This window comes from Felis catus, chromosome C1 (genome assembly GCF_018350175.1).
Source record: "Felis catus isolate Fca126 chromosome C1, F.catus_Fca126_mat1.0, whole genome shotgun sequence".
NCBI classification, from domain to species: Eukaryota; Metazoa; Chordata; class Mammalia; order Carnivora; family Felidae; genus Felis; species Felis catus.
The window spans coordinates 187,403,364-187,430,424 of NC_058375.1; the positions used below are offsets into that span (position 1 = coordinate 187,403,364).

General features: G+C 36.3%; 1 protein-coding gene and 1 long non-coding RNA gene across 13 annotated transcripts in view; one reads left to right on the forward strand and one right to left on the reverse strand.

Annotated features, from left to right (window-relative positions):
- LOC109502813 overlaps nt 1-8,456 on the forward strand; it is a 35,493-nt gene extending 27,037 nt beyond the window's left edge. Inside the window, exon 2 of the long non-coding RNA XR_002161670.3 lies at nt 7,947-8,456. This is a non-coding gene — a long non-coding RNA (uncharacterized LOC109502813). The remainder of the gene's footprint in view (nt 1-7,946) is intronic.
- Nucleotides 1-27,061, reverse strand: part of C2CD6 (C2 calcium dependent domain containing 6) — a 178,648-nt gene that overhangs the window by 46,872 nt on the left and 104,715 nt on the right. For all 12 annotated transcript variants that reach the window (XM_045034280.1, XM_023259603.2, XM_023259602.2 and 9 more), the window contains one exon: nt 2,732-2,789. In XM_045034280.1, coding sequence (XP_044890215.1) covers nt 2,732-2,789 — 58 coding nt within the window. The remainder of the gene's footprint in view (nt 1-2,731; nt 2,790-27,061) is intronic.

The window sequence follows — 27,061 nt, forward strand, 5'->3', positions numbered from 1 at the left end:
GGGGCGCCTGGGTGGCTCAACCAGTTAAGCATCTGACTTCGGCTCAGGTCATGATCTCACAGCCCATGGGTTCAAGCCCACATTGGGCTCTGTGCTGACAGCTCAGAGCCCAGAGCCCACTTAAGGTTCTGTGTCTCCCTCTCTCTCTGCACCTCCCCAGCTCACGCCCTGTCTCCTTCAAAAATAGATAAACATTTAAAAAAATGTAGGGGTGCCTGGGTGGCTCAGTCAGTTAAGCACCTGACTTCAGGTCATGATTTCACAGCTTGTGAGTTCGAGACCCACATTGGGCTCTGTGCTGACAGCTCGGAGCCTGGAGCTTGCTTCAGATTCTTTGTCTCCCTCTCTCTCTCTCTCTCTGCCCCTCCCCCACTAACACTCTGTCTCTCTCTCTCAAAAGATAAAAACATTAAAAAAATATATAAAAATGTAAAAAACCAAAATGATTTGATAGTTATCTAGCTGTGTTCAAGGGATTAGGCAAGCCTAGCGTCCTCCTGCTATGCCACCATCTTAGCTCCCTCCCTCATATAAAGTATTTATAATAGATTGGGTTAATTAGATAAGACTGGTCTGCATGAGTAAACTGATTTTCAGTTTGCAAAATATAACATAACCATTTTTTCTTATGTATGTATTTTTAAATTCCAATATAATTAACATCAATATTAGTTTCAGGTGTACAATTTAGTGATTCAACAATTCTATGTATTATTCAGTGCTCGTCACAGTAAGTATACTGTCAATCCCCTTCACCTATTTCACCCATTCCCCCACCCACCTCCCTCCTGGTAACCACCAGCTTGTTCTCTATGTTTAAGAGTCTGGTTTTTGTTTTGTTTTGGTCTTTTTTTCCTTGTTTGTTTTTAAAGTATAACAAAACCATTTAAAATATGTATTTAGGAATCTTAATTTTTTAAAGCTCTATTCAGATATAAATTTAGGAATATAGACTTAGAAATAGGAAACCCAGTCATCTTAAAATCATTTCTCCCATTATAAAAATGAGAAAGCCCAAGAGCAAGATAGAAGTGAGCAAAAAGGAACTAAGTCCTGTTTTCTCTCTAAGCATTTACTTATTTTTAAAAAGGTATGCTATAGATGTTCTTTCCAATCCCATATTTGATTTGATGCTGCTTATAAATGTTCTTCACCTTTCAGAGGTGACTGGATCAGTGTGAACTATACAGTGCTGTATGAAGATCAAATAAATGTATGGGAAGTGTTTACAAAACTATGATGATTGAATAAGGCAATGTCAGGCAATGACAAGGAAAGTTCTGAAAACTTTATTCTTAGTATCTAGTTCTATGCTTTCATTTTGAAAATGGGAAAATTAAGGCTTTTGCAAGACAAATGATTACCTAAGGTCACAGAACTAGTAGCAAGGCAGGGGTGAGATATAGTTTATCCCCTCAGAAATATTTTCTATTACTTGATAAAAATTTTTCTGACATTTATTTTAAAAAATATTTTTAAATATCATTTTTGAGAGAGACAGAAAGAGAGAGAGAGAGAGTGAATTGGGGAGGGGCAGACAGAGAGGGAGGCTTCAGGCTCTGAGCTGTAAGCACAAAGCCTGATACAGAGCTTGAACCTGTGAACCAGGAGATCATGACCCAAGCCAAAGTCAGATGCTCAACCAACTGAGCCACCCAGGCATCCCAAACTTTCCTGACATTTAAAGTATTAATTCCTGAAACCGACATCCTATATTACAAAATAGCTTCTTGTACCCCCATATATGTTTTTAGAATTGGTATTAATGTATAGAACAAGTGTATAAATACATATACATATGTATACATATATAAATACAAAACATATATGCCTAAGGCACTAATTTCTAATTATCTTTATTTCACTATAGTCAACTATTCAAATAAGCAAAATTTCCCTTTTGGGGGCTTTGTTCTAAAAACATACTTCTCAAGTACACTGTCATCTGATATCCCATAAGTTGGGTGTTGGAGAACTTTTTCCATGTTACAAAAAAGTGTGCTTGTTTGTTCATCATTCCTGTCAAGTGTTCTAGTTATCTTATTTTCTCTTCATTTTAGTTAGATTACTGCCATCTCCTCTGGATGGCTATTCAATCACTACACAATTATGACTGTTACAATTGTTAAATATTAAAACATTTCTGTATTAATTTATAAAAATTTTGCCTCAAGATGTTCAAATGTCCACCTTACATTCATTGCCTTAGTTATCTGATTCCCTTAGAAATCTCCATTTCCTTTCATCCCAATAAAGTATAGTAGGGTTCACCAGAACTCTGACCCAATGGTATTGTCTAATTTGCTTGTTCCATGCTTATGCATGTACGAGTTGTTAAATATTTTGATTATCTCCTTTGGGTTTACTGATATGTCAAACATGTCTTCATAATGATATCAGTGAACATCTTTTTGGATCAGAAAAATCTCTTCACTAGGTAGATTTACAGGGTAGACAAAACATTTGTAAACAAACATAAACATAATAGATGGTTTAGTAATAATATAATCATGTAAAATAAATATTATAAAGGATTTTAATTTCCTTTGCTTAATTTCCCATTAATATTAAAATTCCATACATTTTTTGTGCCAATAGTATAATTTTTTGTGCCAATAGTATAATTTATATTTTGAAGGAAAGTCCTGATCATAATTATTTTAGGTGAGTTCTTATTCTCAATTTCAATGAATATTTGAAAATCAAAACAGTACATATACAAATAACTTACCCTCAGCATCAGTAAGATTTACAGTTTCATTCCTTGTGCTAACTGAATGACGGTGACTCTGAAATTAAAAAAAAGGAATAGAAAAATTGATTAAATATCAATATGACTTTTAAATAGCATATTGATGGCTTTAAGTAATGAAATGAGATCCAATGTTACCACTTGGCTTTATCATATTAAGGAAAGTAATTTATTTACAATGTAATCAGTGCAACTGGAGGTGGTGAGATAACTTGCATAGCTTAAACATTGTATTAGTAGGTTGTTAAGGTAGGAAATGACAATCATTTTTAAAAGTGGCATTATTTTTCTATATCATTGACCTATTCTTGCTCTTTCCAAGCCACAGGAAACAAAAATATTTTGTAACTTAAAAGGATAAAATAAAAATAAGATTAATATCAGAGAAAGTATATAGCAAAAGAGAAGGGAGAAGTGACATTAAGGAAAATGGTGGAATAGAGTACTTACAGAACTGTTCTCTCCATTGAAATAAATATAAACTGTCAAAGATGGAGATCAACTATTTCTTTTTTTCCTCCTTTCACAGAAAATTTTTATTTTTTAATTTTATTTAAATCCAAGTTAGTTAATATATAGTGTAATAATGGTTTCAGGGGTAGAATGTAGTGATTCATCACTTGCAAGATCAACTATTTCAAACTCTAAATCTAATGCAAAACTTATAGCATCCAGGGGACTGGTCAATAAAGAAAAGGACAACTAAATTTTTGTGTTTAAGAAAATCTGTGAAGTCATTAGCTGGCCACTGAGATAATGGAACAGAAAGACAATGACTGACCACAAATGACGAGGAATACAGTCTTTGCAAAAAGAAAAAAAAAAAAGCTTGAATAGGTCGCTAAAGAAAGTGATGACTGCAGCCCTCAAAAAATCAACAGCAATAACCCTTGATGAAGGAGGAGAATCTAATTCCCAGAATTGCATTATAATATTTAAAATTTCCAATTTCCAGAAAAAAATTAAAAGGCATACAAAGAAACAGGAAATATGGACATTCATAAAAATAAATTGATAGGAATAACCCCTGAGAAAAAAACAGAAATTGGACTTACTAGACAAATATTTTTAAACAACTTTCTTAAATGTGCTCAAAGAGCTAAAAGGACCCATGGACAAAGAATAAAGGAAACTAAGAAAATGATGTATAAACAAAATGAGAATATAGAGACAGAAATTATAAAAAGGAACCAAAGAGAAATTCTGAATCAGAAAGAATTTTGGCATCTTCAAGTGCACCAATATACACATTATGGGAATCACAGAGGAATGAAAAGATTGGAAAGAATATTTGAAGAAATAATTCCCAAACATTTCCCAAATATGATGAAAGGCATGAATCTACACATCCAAATGCTTAACAAGCTCCAAGAAGGATAAACTCAAAAGAGATAAACACCAAAGCATATTATAAATCAAACTGCCAAAAGAAAAAGACAAAGCAAGAACTCAAATGGAACACGAAAAGACTCATCATATACAAAAGTTCTTCAGTAAGATTAGCAGTCAGTTTCGCATCAGAAACTACATACATCAGTACATAGAAAATACTGTCCACTATAATTCAGTAACAAGCAAAACCATCCTTTAAAAAAATGAACAAGGGGATGCCAGGTGGTTCAGTTGGTTGAGCGTGTGACTTCGGCTCAGGTCATGATCTCATGGCTTGTGAGTTCAAGCCTTGCCTAGGGCTCTGTGCTGACAGCTCAGAGTCTGGAGCCTGCTTCCAATTCTGTGTCTCCCTCTCTCTCCTCCTCTGCTCATGCTCTCTTTCAGAAATAAAATAAACATTAAAAAAATGTAAAAATTAACAAGAATTAAGGCACTCCCATATCAACAAAAGCTGGGGGAGTTTGTCACTAATATTTCTGCTTTAAAAGAAATGCTAAATGAGTCTTTCAGGTTGAAAGGATAGGACACTAGACAGTAACTCAAATCCATAGTAACAACTCTGGAAAAGGTAATCAAATAGGTAAATATAAAAGCCAGTATTATTGTACTTTTGGTTTGTAACTTTTTATTTCCTACATGCTTTAAAAATATTATTTTACTGATATATAACTCACATCTAGTATCATATTAGTTTTAGACATACATTATAATATGTGTATATATATTGTATATTTATACATAATCATTCTGATGTGTATACACACACACACACCACAATGATTGATTACAATAAGTTGACATACATCACCAGACATAGTTACAATTTTGTTGTGGTGACAATTTTCATAATTTTTTTCTCTTAGCAACTTTCAAATATACATACAATACAGTATTATTAACTATAGTTACCATGCTGTACATAACACCCTCAAGGTCTGTCCATATTTTTGCAAATGGCAAAATTTCTTTCTGTTCAATGGCTGAATAATATTCCATTGTATATAAACACCACATTTTCTTTATCTGTTCATTTGTCAATTGATAACTAGGTTGTTTCATGTCTTGGCTGTTGTAAATAATGCTGCAAAGAACATGGGGGTGTAGATATCTTTTCCAGACAGTGATTTTGTTTTCTTTATATAAATACCAGATGTTTTCTTTATATAAATACCAGAAGTGGAATTGCTAGACCATATGGTAGTTCTATTTTAAAATTTTTTGAGGAACCTCCATACTGTTTTCCATAGTGGGTGCACCAATTTATATTCTCATTTCTTTTCTTTTTTAGTAATCTCTGCACACAATGTGGGGCTCAAACTCACAACCCCAAGATCAAGAGGTGCATGCTCTTCTAAGCCAGCCAGGCACCCCCTACTTGTAATTCATTATCATTTTCTGTGATAAGAACACTTAAGATCTACTCTCTTAGCAAATTTTTAGGTATACAATACAGTATTTTTAACCATTGTCACTATGTTGTACAGTAGATCTCCAGGAATTATTTATCTTGTATAACCTAACCTTTGCACCCTTTGACTAATACCTGTTTTCCTCCTCCAAACCCTGGACTACTTCACTCTTTGTTTCTATGAGTTTGACCACTTTAGATTCAACATATGAGTGGTATAATACAGTATTTGCTCTCTGTGTCTGGTTTACTTCACTTAGCATAATTTACTCCAGGTTCATCCATATTGTTGCAAAAAGAATTTTCTTCTTTCTCATGGTTAATATTTCATTGTATGTATGTACCACATTTCCTTTATTCATTTGTACTTCAATGGACATTTAAGTTGCCTCCATGTCTTGGCTATTGTAAATAATGCTGCACTTAACATGGGAATGCAGATATCTCTTCAAGACCTGGTTTTAATTCCTTTGGATATGCCCAGAAGTAGGATTCTTGAATCATATGTTTGTTCTATTCTTAGTTTTTTGAGTAACGTCTGTATTTTTTTCCATTGTGACAAATTTACATTTTCATTAACCATGTACAAGAGTTCCCTTTTATCCACATTCTCACCAATATTTATTACATTTTCTTTTGTTGGTTGGTTTTTGATAGGTTCCATCATAACAGGTGTGATATCTCATAGTGGTTTTGATTTGTAGTTCCCTGATGATTAGTGACATTAAACAACTTTTCATGTACTTGTTTGTCATTTGTGTGTCTTCTTTATAGAAATGTCTTATCAGTTCCTCTGTCCATTAAAAAAAAATCAGGTTATTTGGGTTTCTATGCAACTGATTCATAGGAGTTTCTTATATATTTTAGATATTAACCCTTTATCAGACACATGGTTGGTAAATATATTCTCACATCTCATACTTTACTTTTTCATTTAGTTGGTTTTTAGCTACAGTAATCAAAACAGTATGGTACTGGCGTAAAAACAGATATATAGACCAACAGAACAGAATAGAGAGTCTGGAAATAAATCCACATAGATATAAATATGAAAAGGGTGCTAAAAATACACAATTGGGACAGGATAATCTCTTCAATTAACTGTGTTGTGAAAACTGGATATTCACATGAAAAAGAATGAAATTGGACCTTTGTTTCACCCTGTACACACACAAAAAAAACTCAAAATGGATTTAACACTAAAACTTAAGATCTGAAACCATAAAACTCCTAGAAGAAAACATATTAACAGATATTCCTGACATTGGTTTTTACAGTGTTTTCTTGGATATGAAACCAAAAGCACAGGCAACAAAAGCAAAAATAGACAAGTAGGATTATATCAATGTAAAATTTCTAATTATATATTCTCTGATTTTTGGAAGCAGTCATTTTATGTCCACCATATCAAGTTATTAATTATGTCAAATTTTTACATCCTTACTAACATTTTTGCCTCCTAGCTCCATTAATAAACACAAATATTAATCTTTAAAAAATTTCTTTTTAACATTTATTCATTTTTGAGAGTAAGAGACACAGAGCAGGAGCGGGGGAGGGGCAGAGGGAGAGGGAGACACAGAATCCAAAGCAGGCTCCAGGCTCTGAGCTGCCAGCACAGGGCCTGATGCGGGGCTTGAACTCATGGACTGCAAGATCACGACCTGAGCCTAAGTCGGACACCCAACCAACTGAGCCACGCAGGTGCCCCAACACAAATATTAACCTTAAAAAGAATGAGATTAAAGTATCTCACTACATTTGTGAATTTGTACATTTCTATATGAAGTTATTTTTAGTTGTGTATATTTTGAAATTATATCAAATTTTCTTGCTTTAAATGAATTTTTCTTGCTTTAAATAATTATGTAGGAACCCTCTATTCTCTAAATAGTTGTTTTTATTTTAAAAATAAATATTAATTTTTTTTATCAATAATGATATATCAGCTTTCCTTTGGTTAGTATTTGTTCAGTTTTCTCCTCTTTGGTTTCACCCCTTCTGTACCCTTAAGTTTTAGATGTGTCTGTTACTTTCAGAGCAATCTGAAAATATTTTAACTAAAAGATGGCATTCGCTTATAAATTTATTGTGATAACTCACATGTTTGAATTTCTTTCTACCATTTAATTTTGTTCTTTCTTTTAAAATGCTTTTTCCTCCCTGGAATCCTTTTGTACTCCTTTCCTGTATTCTACAGAATTGGATAGGTTTTTTAATTTTCTCCCTCTAGAAGAATATATACATTTTTAATTAATTTTTTCCTTCAATTTTATCATGTATTATCATGTATAATGATTTTTTTGAATGGTCATTTAGATGAGTACAGAATTCTATGCTTAATGTTTTCTCAGTATTTACTATTTCTTTGTTCTCTACTGTTGCTTTTCACAGTTTAGGTTCTCCAGAAGGAACACCCTGTGATGGAAGTGTATGTGTAAGATCTCCATTAGAGGGTACTATTGGGAGCAACATCTGAGGAAAAGAGGGTAAAGAAACAGGATTGGAAAAAGGAGAAGTTGAGTTGCATTACAGTCCTAATTATGCTCAGCAGATCCTGCAGGGAGTCCAGTTGAGATGGTTGTTAAGAGTTTTTCCACTTTGGGGCAAGGGGATTGAGTGTTTTACCTGTAAGTTGATCTATCATTGGATAGATCTCTATCCAATTGGATAGATCTCTATCATGTCTCTATAAGGAGACATGACTTGAGCAAGCTCAAAGTCAAGGGGCAGAGAAGTACACTCCACCTCTAATAGAAAAAAAACCTAAAAAATTGGAAAAGGGAAAAGGCATGAATTCAGGGAAGGGTAATGTGTTGAGGTCAATCATTCATTCTACCACAGTCCACCTTTTTAGCCATAAATATTCATATCTTTCTCAAATATAAAATAAGCTTACTACCATTCAAGCCGTCCTAAAGCTTCATTCAATCACAGCATCATACTTAAAATATAAGTCTAGATACAATTCCTCCTGAATTACTCCTATGAACCACAAACAAATTATTAACCTCTTCTAATCATACATTATTGGAAGAGAGATAGAATAATGACAATAAATGCTCCCATTTGGGAAAAAAAAAGAAGTGCAAAGAGAAGCATGGGAAGATGGCAGAGGAAGAGGATCCTAAGCTCACCTCATCCCATGGATACATCTAGATAACATTCACATCAGTGCAACTAACCCAGAAAACAACCCAAAGACTAGTAGAATATACCCTATACAGTTAATTGTAGAGAGGAGGCCACATGGAAAAGGGTAGAAGGGGAAGATATGAGTGGGATCTAAACACCCAGTGAGACTAACCACAAAAGGGAGGAGGACAACACAAGCATAGAGAAAGGAGAGGAACAGACCCCATACCAGGGACCCCACACAAGGTGGACTGGCACTTGGAAGATGAGTCCCCATGACATCTGGCTTTTGAAACCCAGAGGGACTTACCTTCACAAGTTTTTAAAATCAGCATACTTAACTTGGGAAACTTTAAAAATCAGTGGGCTCTGCTCTGGGAGAGCCAGAGGGTTACAAGAAATGGAGTCCCCACCTTAAAGATCCAGTATAAAAACAACCTCACTGAGATACAGCACTGAAGCAGCGGTTTGAAAAGAGCCTGGAGTATATGGGAAGGAGATATTTTACTAATCTCAGAACATACACTGTGGGGGGGGGGGGAAGGGCAGGAATTGTTAAGAGACCTCTCCAAGAATGCAAGAACTGGTGGACACCATTTCTTTCTACTACCATTCACCTGGCCAGCATAGATACATGGGTATCTCAAAGAATCAGCTCAAACACTCTGCACCTAGCTTGCTAACACCCCACCCTCCAACCTCCCACATTCTCCTGTGGAATGCCCCATCCAACCTGCCCCACTCAGCAGGAGTGCCTCTAACGTGGTGACTGACACATATTCTGCAAATAGCCTTGACAGTGACAAGCACTACTCGAAATTAACTCCTACCTTGGGAAGAGAGGAAGATAACCACACACACCAGTTGGACTGAAACCCAAACAGATGGACTGGAGCTAGACATCTGGTCTAACTGCAGGACCCACCCAACAATGAAAGCCTCTCAGAGGACAACTCAGGAAGAACACTCTGCAGTTTGGTGTGACTTCAGTCCTGGCAAATGGTCTGAGGGCACTCATCCAGTTTGACTTAACTACAATACCAAGACAGCCCCAGACTGGCCTCTTAACAGCACTGGTTCCAAACCCTTCCCACAATAGGCAAAATGGGCCACTGCAGCTTACTGGACTAAAGGCAAACAGGGTTCAATCACAAGAGTAGGGCACACCCAACACACAGAGGAGACACCCCAGAAGCACTTCGTTCTGGTGAAAGGGGAAATTGCACTATAGTACACCCCAGTACCTCTTCTTCATAAGGTCACTACTTTCAAGATCAAGAGACACAGCTGACTTGGCTAATACATGGAAACACACACAGAGAGTTAGACAAAATGAGGAGACAGAGGAATATGTCCTAAATGAAAGAACAGAACAAAATCACAGCAAAAGAGCTAAAAGAAATGGCTATAATCAATTTACCAGAGAGAGAGTTCAGAGTAATGGTCATAAAGATACTTACTGGACTTGAGAAAAGAGTAGAAGATCTCAGACTTTCAACAAAAGAGACAGAAAATATTTAAAAAGAACCATTCAAAGATTAAGAGCTCAATAACTAGAATTAAAAATACATAAAAGGGAACAAATCATAGATAGAGGAAGCAGAAGTATAGATTAGTGAGTTGGGAGAAAGAGTAATAGAAAACACCAAATGGAACAGAAAAAAAAAAGAATAAAAAATAAAAATAGGTTAAGGGAATTCAATGACATCATCAAACATAACAGCATTCACATTATAGGGATCCCAAAAGAAGAAGAAGAGAGAGAAAAAGGAGGAGAAAATTTATTTGAAAAAATAAAAGCTGAAACCTTGCAGAATCTGGGGAAGGAAACAGACACCCAGATCCAAGAGGCATGATAGATAACCCCCCACAAAAATCAATTCAAGGAGGTTCACACCAAGACACATAATAATTAAAATGCCAAAAGTAGTTATAAAGAGAGAATTTTAAAAGCACCAAGTGGGGCGTCTGGGTGGCGCAGTCGGTTAAGCGTCCGACTTCAGCCAGGTCACGATCTCGTGGTCCGTGAGTTCGAGCCCCGCATCGGGCTCTGGGCTGATGGCTCGGAGCCTGGAGCCTGTTTCCGATTCTGTGTCTCCCTCTCTCTCTGCCCCTCCCCCGTTCATGCTCTGTCTCTCTCTGTCCCAAAAATAAATAAAAAACGTTGAAAAAAAATTTTTTAAAGCACCAAGAGACCAAAAGAAAACAATTACACACAAGGGAACATCAAAAGGCTATCAGCTGATTTTTCAGCACAAACTCTGTAGGTCAGAAGGGAGTGGCATGATATACTCAAAGTGCTGACAGGAAAAAAACCTGCAACCAAAAATACTCTATCCAGCAAAGTTGTCATTCAGAATAGATGGAGGGATAAAGAATTTCACCAAGGAACAAAAGTTAAAAGAATTCATCACCACTAAACAGGTCTTACAAGAAACATTAAGGGGAATTTGTTGAGTGGAAACAAAAAAACAATCAGGAGTAAGAAAATTAGGAAAAGAAAAAATTTCACAGGTAAATACAAACATAATTTAAAAACCATAGATTTTTCGTTTGTAAAACTACTGCAGAGGTTAAAGCACAAACACAGTAAAATCAGTAATATCTATAAAAATCAGTCCAGGGATTCACAAAATAAAAGGATGTAAAGTGTGACATCACATGTATAAAATGTAGTGGAGAAGAGTAAAAATTTAGTGCTTTTAGAAGGGGTTCAAACTTAAGTGACCATCAACTTAATATAGACTGGTATATGCACAGGATATTATATATAAACCTAATGGTAACCACAAATCAAAAACCTGTAATAGATATGCAAAAAAAAAAAAAAAAAGATGAATCCAAGCTTATCACTAAAGAAAGCCACCAAACCATAAGGGAACAGAGCAAGAGAAAAAAGAAACAAAAAAGAACTATAAAAACAACCATAAAGCAAGTAACAAAATGACAGTAAGTGGGTCCCTGTCAATAATTACTTTGTGAATGCACTAAAGGCCCCAATCAAAAGACATTGGGTGACTGAATGGATAAAGAAGCAAAAGCAGATCTAACGGCACATCCAGACAAAAAGTGAAGGGATAGAAAAACATTTACCATACAATGGAAACGAAAAGAAACCTGGGGTAGGAATAATTATATCAGACTATATAGGCTTTAAAACAAAGACTGTAACCAGAGACAAAGAAGGACACTACATAACTGTAAAGGGAACAATCCAACAAGAAGATTTAACAATTATAAACACTTATGTACCCAACATGAGAGCATTCAAGTACATAAAGCAACTATTAACAGACACAAAGGAAAAAAATTGATAGTAATATAATAATAGTAAGGAACTTTAACACCAACTTACATCAAGGCATAGATCATCTAGACAGAAAATCAACAAGAGCACCCAAGTACATAAAGCAATGATTAACAGACACAAAGGAAAAAAAATCGATAGTAATACAATAGTAGGGGACGTTAACACCAACTTACATCAAGACATAGATGTATCATCCAGACAGAAAATCAACAAGGAAACAGTGGCTTCGAATGATACATTGGACCAAATGCATCTAACAGATAATTCAGAGCATTCTATACAAAAACCATGAAATACACATTCTCTTCAAGTGCACATGGAAGATTCTCCAGAATAAATCATGTTAGAGCACAAAACAAGTCCAAGCAAATTCAAAAAGATTGAAATCACATCATACGTCTTTTTTGGCCATGACACTATGAAACTAGAAATCAACCATAAGAAAAAATCTGGAAAGAACACAAATACATAGAGATTAATTAACATGCTACTCAACAATGAATGGGTCAACAAAGAAATCAAAAAGGAAATAAAAATATACATGGAGGCAAATAAAAATGAAAACACAGCAGTCAAAAACTCTTTGTGATAAAGAAAAAAACTGTTCTAAGAGATTAATGCAATAGAGGCCTACCTCAAGAAGCAAGAAAAATCTCCAAAAAACCCCAAACTTTACATATAAAGGAATTAGAAAAGGAAGAACAAACAAAACAAAGCCAGTAGAAGGAAGGAAATAATATATATTAGAGGAGAAATAAATTAAATAGAAACTAAAGAAACACCAGAACAGATCAATGAAACCAGAAACTGGTTCTTTGAAAAGATCAACAAAATTGATAAACCTTTAGCCAGACTCATCAAAAGAGGTGGGGAGGACAGATAGAGGGAGGGTACTCAAATAAAATCAGAAATGAAAGAGGATAAATAATAGCTGACACCACAGAAATACAAAGGATAAGAAAATATTATGAAAAATTATATGCCAACAAGTTGGAAAACCTAGTAGATACGGTTTAAGTTCCAGAACCATATAACCTTCCAAAACTGAATCAGGAAAAAATAGAAAATTTAAACAGAAGATTACTAACAATGAAATGGAATTGGTGGTCAAAAAACAAAAACAAAAACAAATAACCCCCCCAAAACTCCCAACAAATAATTCCAGGGCCAGAAAGCTTCACAGGTGAGCTGTACCAAACATTTAAAGAAGAGTTAATACCTAGTCTTCTCAAACTATTCCAAAAAATCCAGATCAATGAAAGTGTCCAAATTCATTCTATGAGGCCAGCATTATCCTGATACCAAAATCAGATAAAGACACTGAAAAAAAAGAAAAAAAGGAACTACAGGCCAATTTCTCTGATAAACCTAGATACAAAAAAACCTCAGTGAAATATTAGCAAACCAAATCCAACAATGGATTAAAAAAGTCATTCACCACAATCAAGCTAGATTTATTCCTGGGATGCAAGGGTGGTTCAATATTGCAAATCAATCAATGTGATACATCACATTAACAAGAGAAAGGATACAAGTCTTACAATCATTTCAATAAATGAAGAAAAAGCATTTGATAAAGTACAACATACATTCATGATAAAAACCTGAAACAAAGTATGTTTAGAGGAACATACATCAAAATAATAAAGTCCATATATGAAAAATCCATAACTATTATCATACTAAACGGTGAAATACTGAGATTTTCCTTCAAGATTGGGAACAAAACAAGGATGTCCACTCTCACCACTTTTATTCAACATAGTACTGGAAGTGCTAATCACAGCAATTAGTCAAGAAAAAGAAATAAAGGGCATCCAAATTGGTAGGGAAGAAGTAATACTTATTATATTCAGATAACATGATACCATATAGAGACAACCCTAAAGACTCCACCAAAAACTCCCAGAACTGATAAATGAATTCAGTAAAGTCACAGGATGTAAAATTAATATACAGATATTGATTGTATTTCTATACCCTAATAATGGAGTAGCAGAAAGAGAAAGTAAGAAAACAATTCCATTTGCAATCGCACTAAAAAGACCAAAATACCTAAGAATAAACTTAAAAAAATTTTTTTTAATCTTTATTTATTTCTGAGAGAGAGAGAAAGAGCGTGAGCAGGGGAGGAACAGAGAGAAAAGGAGACACAGAATCCGAAGCAGGATCCAGGCTCTGAGCTGTCAGCACAGAGCCCGACACGGGGCTCGAACCCACAAACTGTGAGATCATGACCTGAGCCGAAGTCAGAGGCTTAACTGACTGAGCCACTCAGGCGCCCCAAGAATAAACTTAGCCAAGGAGGTGAAACACCTGTACTCTTAAAACTATAAAATATGAAAGAAATTGATCATGACACAAACCAATGGAAAGATATTGGTTTGGGACAGCCAATATTGTTAACATGTCCATATTATCAAAAGCAATCCACAGGTTTAATGCAATTCCTATCAAAATATCAGTAGCATTTTTCACAGAGCTACATCAAATAATCCTAAAACTTACAGGGAACCACAAGAGTCCCATAATAGCCAAAGCAATCTTGAAAAAGAATAAAACTGAAGAAATCACAATTCCAGATTTCAAGATATACTATAAAACTATAGTCATCAAAACAGTATGGTACTGGCACAAAATTAGGCACACAGAGAGCCCAGAAATAAAACCTATGCTATTATGGTCAATTAATCTATGACAAGAATATACAATGGGAAAAAGTTGGTCTCTTCAACAAATGGAGTTGAGAAAACTGGACAACTACATGCAAAAGAATGAAACTGGACCACTTTCTTACACCATACACAAAAACTCAAAATGGATTAAGGACCTAAATGTGAGACCCGAAACCATGAAATTTCTAGAAGAAAACACAGACAGTAATCTCTTTGACATCAGCTGTAGGAACATTTTTTTATATATGACTCCTGTGGCAAGGGAAACAAAAGCAAAATTAAACTATTGGGACTACACCAAAATAAGAAAACAAACATCTGTACAGCAAAGGAAACCATCAATATAACAAAAGACAACTTACGGAATGGGAGAAGATATTTGTGAATGATATATTCAATAAGGAGTTAATACTTAAAGAACTTCTAAAACTCAACACCAAAACCATGCCCAAATAATCCAATTAAAAATGAGAAGACATGAACAGATATTTCTCCAAGAAGACACACAGATGGACATCAGACACATGAAAAGATGCTCAACATCACTAATTATCAGAGAAATGCAAATCAATACTTCAATGAGATATCACTTCCTATCTGTCAGAATGGCTAACATCAAAAACACAAGAAATAAAAAGTGTTGGTGTGGATGTGGAGAAAAACGAACCCTCATGCACTTGGGAATGCAAGCTGAACAGCCACTGTGGAAAACAGTATGGAGGTTCCTCCAAAAATTAAAAATGGGATTACTGTATGATCCAGTAATTCTACTACTGGGTATTTATCCAAAGAAAACAAAAACACTAATTCAAAAAGATATAAGCACCCCTATGTTTATTGTACCATTATTTCTAATAGTCAAATATGTAAGTGTAACCCATGTGTCCATCCAGATGAAATGATAAAAAAGACATGGTATGTATATTAAATGGAAAATTACTCAGCCATAAAAAAGAATGAACTCTTGCCATTTGCAACAACATGGATGGATCTGGAGAGCATAAACGTTAAGTGAAACAAGTCAGTCAGAGAGAGACAAATACCATATGATTTCATTCTTATATGGCATTTAAGAAACCAATGAACAACAACAACAAAAAAGATAACCAAAACAAAAACAGACTCTTAAATACAAAGAACAAACTGGCAGTTGCCAGAGGGAAAGTAGGTCTGTGTATGTGGGTGGGGTGTCAGGGATGCGTGAAATAGGTGAAAGGAATTAAGAGTATGTACACTTACCCACGGGGTGCCTGGGTGGTTTAGTCAGTTAAGTGGCCGACTCTTGACTTCAGCTGGGGTCATGATCTCATAGTTCATGAGTGCAAGCCCCATGTGGGGCTCTGTGCTCACTGTGGGGAGCCTCCTTCAGATCCTATGTCTCCCTCTTTCTGACTCTCTCCTCGCTCTCACTCTCTGTCTCTCAAAAATAAACATATATATATATACATATATATATATACATATATATATATATATGTATATATATATATATATATAAAAGAGTACACTTATCTTGATGAGCACTTTGTAATATATAGAATTACTGAACCACTATATTGTACAGTGGAAACTGACATAACACTGTATGTTAATTATACTTAAATTTAAAAAAAAGAATAAAAATAAGAACAGGACATACATAAGAGTCACTGGTACTTAGCAATTCTGAAATCCTTCTGGGAAAACTGCTTGATCCCCCTGCTCTAGAAGCACAGAATATTCCTTGATTTGGCCCCAGTTTTGCCTCTGGGAATGGCTGCATAATCAATTGTTTTCCAAGGTTCTTGGCTTTTTTTCTCTGCATGGGCTTCTCTTCTTTCCCATCTTCCTCCTCAGATACTTCTGAAGAAGGCATTTGAGCTCATGCCCTTTATGTACCTGGGCAGTTTTCTCATTTTGTTATCTGCTAGTGGCAAGTTGGGAACCCAGAGGGTTTTTTTGTTTTGTTTTGTTTTGTTTTAACCTCAGCATGTCACTTTTAGTATAGGCTGGCACTAAGTTTGCCATTAAATCTTTTTAAAAAAAAATGTTTATTTGAGAGAGAGAGAGAGAGAGAGAGAGAGAGTGCAAGCAGGGGAGGGGCAGAGAGAGAGAGAGGGAGAGAGAATCCAAAGCAGGTTCCAGGTTCTGATCTGTCAGCACAGAGCCTGACATGGGGCTCAAATTCACAAACCACAAGATCTAGGCTGAAGTCAAATGCTCAACCAACTGAACACCCAGGCACCCCAACTATTAAAGCTCTTTCAAAGACTAGGTATGTACATATGCATGTATGTACGTATTTATGTATGTATGTATGTATGTGTGTATGTATGTATGTTAAATTCCACTCACCTACATGAGCCAAAAGCCACTATTCAAAACATGCCCCCTCTATACTTAAGTACTGGTACTTTGGGCACATTAAATTTCTGTGAGACTGCACACTTACTCTATGACTCCTTTTGTTCAGTTTGAATGGTATCCCTAGATGCCACCTTATTTCTTCAGCACAGCCTTGATTTTATTGTTACCCCTAGGCCATATTGTAGGGGCCATATCTTTGATATGTAATATTGTTTCATTTTTCAAACCTTCAAGTCCCAGAATTATTAACTTTCTGTATATGTCTTTTCATATATTCTGTTCAGTGCCTTGTTCAATGGCCTAGCATTGTGTATTTTGAGAAGAGAGTGCCGTGATGAGACACTGTATTATGGTGTTAGTATGTGCAGAGACGTATGGGTCCTTGATCTATTTTTTGGGTACCTATGAGGCAAGGGATTCCCAGAGTTCTTTGCTCCAAAGGGGAAACTCTGGACAAGGAACTTTGATGTTGCTGGCCATACCAAATGGCCAGACCTTTATCAATTGCCCAAGAATATGTAATGTGCAGATTTGGCCTATTTTTGGTCAAGGAATCCAGTGTTAAGAAGACAGCCTGAAGTTCAGCCAATTGTGCTGACCCTTATATCACATCCTTTTATGAGAACTTTATTAAAGGATGAAAGGCAGCAGCTCTCCAGCAAGCTCTATCACATGTGTTGGTGACAATGCCATCCATAAGCATATGAATCCAGCTCCCCAGGTAACCAAACAGTTTGGGAGAAGGGTGAACACCTCCATTACTGTGGTACCTGTCAAGGGACTGAGTACAGAGGTCACTCCTGCCTGAAGATGGGTTGTTCAAGAGAGCCCAGTCTTTGGTTGCTGTGCTGAGTGAGATTTCAGGATGCTGATTCCATGACTGAAGCATAATGCGCTGCTGAGTATGGAGGGCCACAGTCCCAGGGCCTGTGAGAATCTCTGTTTCCAGTATGTGGCTAGCAATTGCCACTCTAGTGAGGTATAGCATAGGGTAAAGGAAGACTATTTCTTGCATCAGATGCCCACAGACAACTTATGGCCATCATGAGAAGTCCAAATTCTCCAGAGCAAACATTATGTATGAAGGTTGTGAAAGCCTAATAAAGTCTGTTAGGGACACTAACAGAAGTGACTTTTTTATTTTTGTGATTTGGACAGATTCTTGAACCTTTTGTTGGAGTGGGCACCACTTGAGGAGGGCTGATTTGAAAGTAACAGCGTAAGTGGGCTTCTAAAATTTGTAATTGCCTCCAGAACCCAAAAAGGCCAAAAATATGTAGGGCCTGTTCTACTGTTGCAAGTGCTGAGTGTCAAAATTATTTGTTGATAGTTTTAAGGATGGAGCAGCTCTCAGTTTACCAAATAATTCTCAGGAATCTAGTGAAGGTGACAGTCCTTCCACTATCTGTGTGGCAATAGCCCATACCTTTTTCATAAACCACTTTGTGAATATTTGTATGCCCTAAATGAGTGTGTCAAATTAGTTTCCTTGGAGGGATATGTGATCAACGGGTCATACATGTAATCCTGGAGGAAAATGAATGCTATTAAGATCCTGTTTGCAAAGAATGTGTGTGATTAGGCAAGGCTGTTGAGGTACACCACCAGGAGCCAGGTGCAGTATATTGGGCCCCTTTGGAGATGAAAATGAACTGTGGCTCAGAGACTATTGTAATAGGCACAGAACAGCCAAATGTACAGTAGCAAAATATTTATCAACTGCTGACTAGATATAAGAATGTGCTGTGAAAGAATGTGCACCATACATTCTTTCCAAGTTATTAACAGGCAAAATTGATCTGTTAAATGAAGAATAAGTAATGACAATCACTCCTACTTTATGTTGGTCTCATGTAACAAGTTTCAATCCTAAAGGACTCTGTTTTAATTTACATTGGGCTGTATTAACTATTTTAACTGGAATGGTCCAAGGGGTCTTATTTTGCCAACTCAATTTAAAAATGCTAAAGATTTTTTTCTTTTTCTTTTTTACCCATGTTTTGGCTACTGTGAATAATGTTGCAATAAACATGGGACTGAAGATATCTCTTTAAGGTTCTGTTTTCATTCTCTTTGGTATATTATATATGCAGAAGTGGGATTGCTGGATCATATGGTAACTCTTTTTAATAATTTTTAAATTTTTTTTAACATTTATTCATTTTTGAGACAGAGAGAGACAGAGCACGAATGGGGGAAGGTCAGAGAGAGAGGGAGACACAGAATCTGAAACAGGCTCCAGGCTCTGAGCTGTCAGCACAGAGCCCGACGCGGGGCTCGAAAGCACAGACCGCGAGATCATGACCTGAGCCGAAGTCGGACGCCCAACCGACTGAGCCACCCAGGCGCCCCTCTTTTTAATTTTTTTGAGGAACCTCCCTACTGTTTTCTCTAGTGTCTATGCTAACTTACATTCCCACCATCAGTGCACAAAGGATTCCCCTTTCTCCACATTCTAGTCAACACTTGATATCTTGTCTATTTGATGACAGCCATTCTAACAGGTGTTAGGTGATACCTCAACATGGTTTGCATTTCCCTGATGATTACTGATGTTGAGGATCTTTACACATACCTTTTGGTCATTTCTATGTCTTATTTGGAAAAATATCAATTCAGATTTTCTGCCCATATTTTAATTGGAATGTTTGGTTGTTTTTTTTTTTTTTTGTTTGTTTGTTTGCTATTGGGCATAATTTTTTTAAATTTTTTTTAACCTTTATTTATTTTTGAGACAGAGAGAGACAGAGCATGAACGGGGGAGGGGCAGAGAGAGAGGGAGACACAGAATCGGAAACAGGCTCCAGGCTCTGAGCTGTCAGCACAGAGCCCAATGTGCGGCTGGAACTCACGCACCACGAGATCATGACCTCAGCCGAAGTCGGCTGCTTAACCGACTGAGCCACCCAGGTGCCCCTGGGCATAATTTCTTAATATATTTTTATATTAATCCCATCGCAGATATGATTTGCAAATATTTTCTCCCTTTTTGTAGGTTTTTCATATTGTTGAGTATTTCTTTTGCCATGCAGTTTTTAGTTCGATTTAACCACTTTTTAATTTTTATTATTATTTTTAAAGTAGGCTCCACACCCAACATGGGGCTTGAACTCATGACCCTGAGATCAAGAGTTGCATGCTCTACCAACTAACTCAGCCAGAGGCCCCTAGCCACAGTTTTTAAATTTTGTTGCCTTTGCTCTTGATGTCCTATGCAAAAAATAATTGTCAAAAACAAGGAGATTTTTCTCTTAAATTTTCTTCAGGAGCTTTGAGATTTCAAGTCTTACACTTAAGTCTTTAACCCTTTTCAAGTTAATTTTTGTGAGTGGTTTCAGATAGGGGTTTAATTTCATTTTTCTGCATGTGTTTAAGTTTTCATTTATTAAAAAGACTGTCCTTTCCTCACTGAGTATTCTTGACTGCCTGTCAAATATTAGTTGACTGTGTATGTGTTGGTTTATTTATTGGCTTTCTATATTTTATTCAGTCAGTCTGTGTATGTGTTTTTCATACCACACTGTATTGATTACTATAGTTTGTAATGCAGTTTAAAATTAGGAACTGGTTGGGGGGGGGTCTAGTTTTGTCCTTTCTCAAGATTGCTTTGGGCTCCCCTTTGTGGTTCCATAAACATTTCAGGATTGTTTTTTCTATTTCTCTGAAAAATGCCTTTGGAGGTTTGATAGGTATTGCACTGAATCTATAAATGGTTTTTGTAATAGGGACATTTAAGGAGCATTCCTTTTTCTGATCCATGAACATGGGATTATATTTCCATTTATTTGTGTCTTCTTCAATTTCTTTCATTAGAGTCCTATGTTTTTCAAAGTACAAATCTTTCACCTCCATGGTTAAATTTATTCTTAAGCATTTTATTGTTTTTGATGCTATTGTGAATAGGATTGTTCTCCTTATTTCTTTTTCAGGTATTTCATTGTTAGTATACAGACACACAATTAATGTTGTATATTGATTTTACATCCCCCAAATTTCCTCAATTCATTAATTCTAACAGGTTTTTCTGTTGCTTCTGTTGTTGTCGATGAGTCTTTAGCATTTTCTACATATGGGATGTTATCATCTGCAAATAAAGACAATTTCACTTCTTTCTGATTTAGATGACTTTAATTTATCTTGAGTAATTAGCTAGGACTTCCAGTTGAGTGGTAGGACTTCTATGTTGAGTAAGAGTGTGAAAATGGGCACCCCTGTCTTATTCTTGATGTTTACAGTAAAAGTTTTCAAACTTTTACCATTGAGGATGATGTGAGCTGTGGGCTTGATATATTTTGGCCTGTATTATGTTGAGGTATGTTTCTTCCATACCCAACTTGCAAAGATATTTTATCATGAAAGAAAGTTATATTTTGTCAAATATTTTTTCTTCATCTATTGAGATGATCATATAATTTTATCTTTAATTCTGTTAATGTGGTGTATCACATTTACTGATTTGCATATATTGAACCATCCTTCCATCCCAGGGATATATCTCACATGATCATGGCATACAATCACTTTAATGTGCTATTGAATTCAGTTTGCTAAGATTGTGTTGAAAAATTTTGAATCTATAATCATCAGGGATACTGGTCTATAGCTCTCTTTTATTGTAGGGTCTTACCTTACTTTGGTATCAGCATAATGCTAACCTTGTAAAATGAGTTTGGGAGTTTTTTCCTATTTAATTTTTTGGAAGAGTTTGAGAAAGACTGATATTCATTCTTCTTTAAGTGTTTGTTTCACCAGTAAAACCATCTGGTCCTGGGCTTTTCTTTGTTGGAAGCTTTATTATTTCAATATCCTTACTCATTATTGATCTGTTCAGATTGTCTATTCATGATTTCAGTATAAGTTGTAATTTTTTTAATGTTTATTCATTTTTGAGAGAGAGGGAGACACAGATTCTGTTTCTAAAATATAATTTATTGTCAAATTGGCTAACATACACTGTATACAATGTGCTCTTGGTTTTGGGGGTAGATTGCCATGATTCATCGCTTACATACAATACCTAGTTCTCATCCCAACAAGTGCCCTCCTCAATGCTCATCACCCATTTTCCCTTCCCCCTGCCCTCCCCATCAACTCTCAGTTTGTTCTCTGTATTTAAGACTCTCTTATGGTTTGCCTCTCTGCCTCTCTGTTTGTAACTATTTTTCCCCTTCCCTTCCCCCATGGTCTTCTGTTAAGTTTCTCAAGTTCCACATTGAGTGAAAACATAGGATATCTATCTTTCTCTGAGTGACTTATTTCACTTAGCATAATGCCCTCCAGTTGCATCCACTTTGCTGCAAATGGCAAGATTTCACTCTTTCTCATTGCCAAGTAGTATTCCATTGTATGTATAAACCACATCTTCTTTATCCTTTCATCAGTTGATGGGCATTTATGGCTCTTTCCATAATTTGGTGATTGTTGAAAGCACTGCTATAAACATTGGGGTACATGTGTCCCTATGAATCAGCACTCTTATATTCTTTGGATAAATTCCTAGTAGTGCTATTGCTGCATCATAGGGTAGTTCTATTTTGAAATTTTTGAGGAACATCCACACTGTTTTCCAGAGTGGCTACACCAGTTTGCATTCCCACCAGTAGTGCAAGAGGGTTCCCGTTTCTCCACATCCTCACCAGCATCTGTAGGTTCCTAAGTTGTTCATTTTAGCCACTCTTACTGGTGTGAGGTGGTATCTCAGTGTGGTTTTGATTTGTGTTTCCCTGATGATGACTGATGTTGAGCATCTTTTCGTGTATCTGTTGGCCATCTGGAGGTCTTCTTTGGAGAAGTGTCTATTCATGTCTTCTGCCCATGTCTTCACTGGATTATTCGTTTTTTGCGTGTTGAGTTTAGTAAATTCTTTAGAGATTTTGGATGCTAACTCTTTATCTGTCATTTTCAAATATCTTTTCCCATTCTGTCGGTTGCCTTTTACTTTTGTTGATGCTTGCTTTGCAGTGCACAAGCTTTTTATCTTGATGAGGTCCCAAGAGTTCATTTTTGCTTTTAATTCCTTTGCCTTTGGAGATGTCTCAAGCAAGAAATTGCTGCAGCTGAGGTCAAAGAGATTGTTGTCTGCTTTCTCCTCTAGGGTTTTGATGGTTTCCTGTCTCACATTTAGGTCTTTCATCCATTTTGAGTTTACTTTTGTGTATGGTGTAAGAAAGTGGTTTAGTGTCATTCCTGGAATTTTCCAGGAGAGAAAAAAGAAAAAAAAGAAGAATGAAAAAGAGTGAAGAAAGCCTATGTGAACTATGGAATATAACCAAGCCAAACAATTTACATATCATTGGAGTCCCAGAAGAACACAGGGAGAAAAGGGCAGAAAGTATATTTAAATAAATGATGGATGAGAACTTTCAAATCTGGGGAAAAATTTGGATATGTAAGTTCATGAAGCTTGTAGGTCTCCAAATAAATTCAATGCAAAGATATCTTTTGTAAGACTCATTGTAATAAAACTGTCCATTATAAAAGACACAGAGAGGATTTTAAAAGCAGAAAGAGAAAAATAATTCCTCACATACAAGAGAACACCTATCAGGATATCAGTGGGTTCCTCAGCAGGGACCTTGCCAGCCAGGAAAGTGGGAGATGATATATTCAAAGTACCGAAAGAAAAAAGCCTGCCAACCAAGAATATTTTACTCAGCAAACCGTCCTTCAGAAATGAGATACTTTCCCAGACAAACAGAAGCTGAGGAAGTTTATCACCTGCCTTACAAAAAATGTTGAAAGTAGTTAAGCTGAAATGAAAGGATAATAACATAAAAACATATGAAAATACAAAACACACTGGTAATGGTTAATATACAGTCAACATCAGAATAGTCTAACACCATAATATGATGGTGTATTATCATTTAACTCTAGTATAAAGGTTAAAGGACAAAGTATTAAAAATAACTATAGCTATAATAATTTGTTAACGGATTCATAGAGGTAAGTTAGAAGAGGTAAATTGACCAAAAAAAAAAAAAAACCCATAAAATGTGGCCAAAGAATCAAACTGAACCACTTTCTTACACCATACACAAAAATAAATTCAAAATGGATCAAAGACCTGTGAGACCTGAAACCATAAAAATCCCAGAAGAGAACACAGGCAGTAATTTCTTTGACATTAGCCATAGCAACTTCTTTCTAGATATGACTCCAGAGGCAAGGGAAACAAATGCCAAAATACACTATTGGAATTACATCAAAATAAAAGCCTTCTGTGCAGTGAAGGAAACAACAATAAAACTAAAAGAATGGGAGGATACATTTATAATGACACAACTGGTAAAGGACTAGTATCCAAAATATATAAAGAACTTATCAAACTCAATACCCCCAAAATAAACAATCCAATTAAAACATTGGCAGAAGACATTAACAAACATTTCTCAAAAAAATAAATAAAAAAATAACAAGACATACAGATGGACAAGAGACACATGAAAAGGTACTCACCATCACTTATCATTAAGGAAATGCAAATCAAAACAACAATGACATACCACCTCATACCTGTCAGAATGGCTAAAATCAACAACACAAGAAATAGCAGGGGTTGGTGAAGATGTGGAGAAAAAGAAAACTCATGCACTATTGGTAGGTATGCAAACTAGTGCAGTCACTATGGAAAATGGTATGGATGTTCCTCAGGAAGTTATAAATAGAACTACCTTAGGATCCAACAATTGCACTACTATTTACACAAAGAATACAAAAATACTAATTTGAAGGGATACATGCACCCTGATGTTTACAGCAGCATTATCTACAATAGCCAAATTATGGAAAGAGCCCAAATGTCCACTGACTGATGAATGGGTAAGGTATATATACGTACATACAATGGAATATTACTCAGGCATAAAGAAGAATGGAATCTTGCACTTTGCAACAACATGGATGTAGCTGGAGTCAAAATAATACCATAACCTGAAAAAGTATCAACCAATTACCTCCAAAAGTGTCCCAAAGTCCAATGCTAGGAGAAGGTGGGATACTTGCAACGTAAACTCTCTCACCACAATATAAATGGGTCAATATTTGACAGTAATCCAGTTGGGCATGCAATGGTAGCCTATACATCAGAAACTTCACCAAAGTTGACTACTTTATGCCCAGCTATGAAGGTGAATGTGTTGCTGTGTCGAGTATAATAATAAATCCAGGCAACAGTGGTGGCAATCTGGGGAGCAGAAGTTCAATCAGCAGCTTGAGTCCAGTCAGTCTCATCAAGAACATGCCCTTACTGTATACATCTACATAAGTTACTCAGATGGTTCTTTTCATAGCAACAATTTGGTTCTACAGAGTTTGCAGCCCCAAAGAGAAGTGCATTTAACGTGGCAGTCTGTAGTTGTCCAAATGATGATCAGGTAGCTAAGCCATTGGCTATAGCCCAAAAGTAAGCAAAAATCTAACAAAGTTCTCAAGAGGAGTACTGGCCAGAGTTCTCCCAACTGAGTGAAATAACCACATCCATTTTTGCTTCTGAATAGCTGGCCCTTAAACAGCCATAGTAGCCCATTGAAACCATTAGGTTTCAGCTTAGCTGAACCATCAGTAAATTTTGCCCAAGCATTTAGGGGCAGCTCTGTGAATCCAGGACTTCACTGAGACAGTGGCTTTTCTTCAAGTGGCAAAACAAAGGATAAGTTTTGGGCCCAATTCAGTAGCTGCTACTTTTTCATGCAAAACCAAAACCTGCCAGGACCAGGTGAGATGCACCCCTGAACATACTCCTACCATTTGGCCAGAAAAACCTGCTGGTTTAGGCTCCACTCAAAGCATGTTGAATGCCTAAATGAGGCACATAAAGTCTCTCATGGCCAGAGTTAAAAAATATGCTGGGCTTCCTTTTGGGTGGTAGGTAACTGAAGAGACATCATGTTTTCTTTGACTGCCAAAGGAATTGAGTGTTGTGATTCTGTCCACACAGTCCCAAAAAAAATCTTTTTGGGAAGCAGACCCTTGAATTTTTTAGGGTTTATCAGCCACCCCTGATGGTCATCCAGGGCCAATGAGACTGAGGCTTTTGACTTGTTAATCAACAGAACATCTTTAGAAATTAGAGGGTGGAGGCACTCACTTAAATCCTGGTCCACGCTTGTGGCAAATGACAAGGACTTCTGTACCTGTGGGAGTACCCTGAATGGGAGAATTTCTTCTGATAATTTGTGACTATTTACAGTATAAGCATGTAACACATCAATTTAACTAAATGGTTAGTTAGCAGTAGAGCTATAACAGTACAATGAATCAGCAGAGAGGGTCCTACCCATAAGGTCACTTAAAAAATTTTTTCCCTATTGCAAGTTTTGCTCAAACCCTATCAGTTGATTTCTGATATTTTTTCACCTCTTGTAACATAGATTCTCTTGCACACTAGGGGCTACAATAGCTCTTTTATAGCCATCAGGAGATTGTTACTTCCAAACTGGGAGCACAGGAAGAGCAAGGGTGTGAGGAAAGCTAACCTCTGGGGGATATCTAGAGCAACTAGAAGGCTTTGTTTTCATTTTGGCCTTTTATCTTAATCTCAAGGTTGGTATACCCCCTGCATTGTGCACCTCCCTGCTTCCAGAGTGTGTCTGGGCCACAGGAGCTCAGATCCAATCACTGGTAGAAAGTAGCAGGTAAGTAGGTGCCCTGGCTAAGGAAGAAAATCATATAAACTAGGCTTGACCTTCAAGTGTCAGTGGTACAGGAAAGGTGGTGTTGGCAGTGTACAAGATAGCGTACCAAGTGCCATCAGTCTTGTATGGTGGATATAGCTATAATGACGATATCTGGAACAGCTGAAATATGGAAGCAACAACTGGATTCAGTTGATGATAACTTTAAGCCCCCAAATTCATTAACAAATCCACTGGCCATACACACAGGGTTGTGGTATTGAGTTAACTGCATCTCTTACTTTCCGGGCTGCCTTGGAGTCCTTAATGAAGGCTGTGATTTCCCTTTTCTTTCTAGGATTCTATAGCATTTCTGTTAAGTGTACAGGGAGACAAGTTGGGTGGCAATTTACATGTCCCACCAGCACT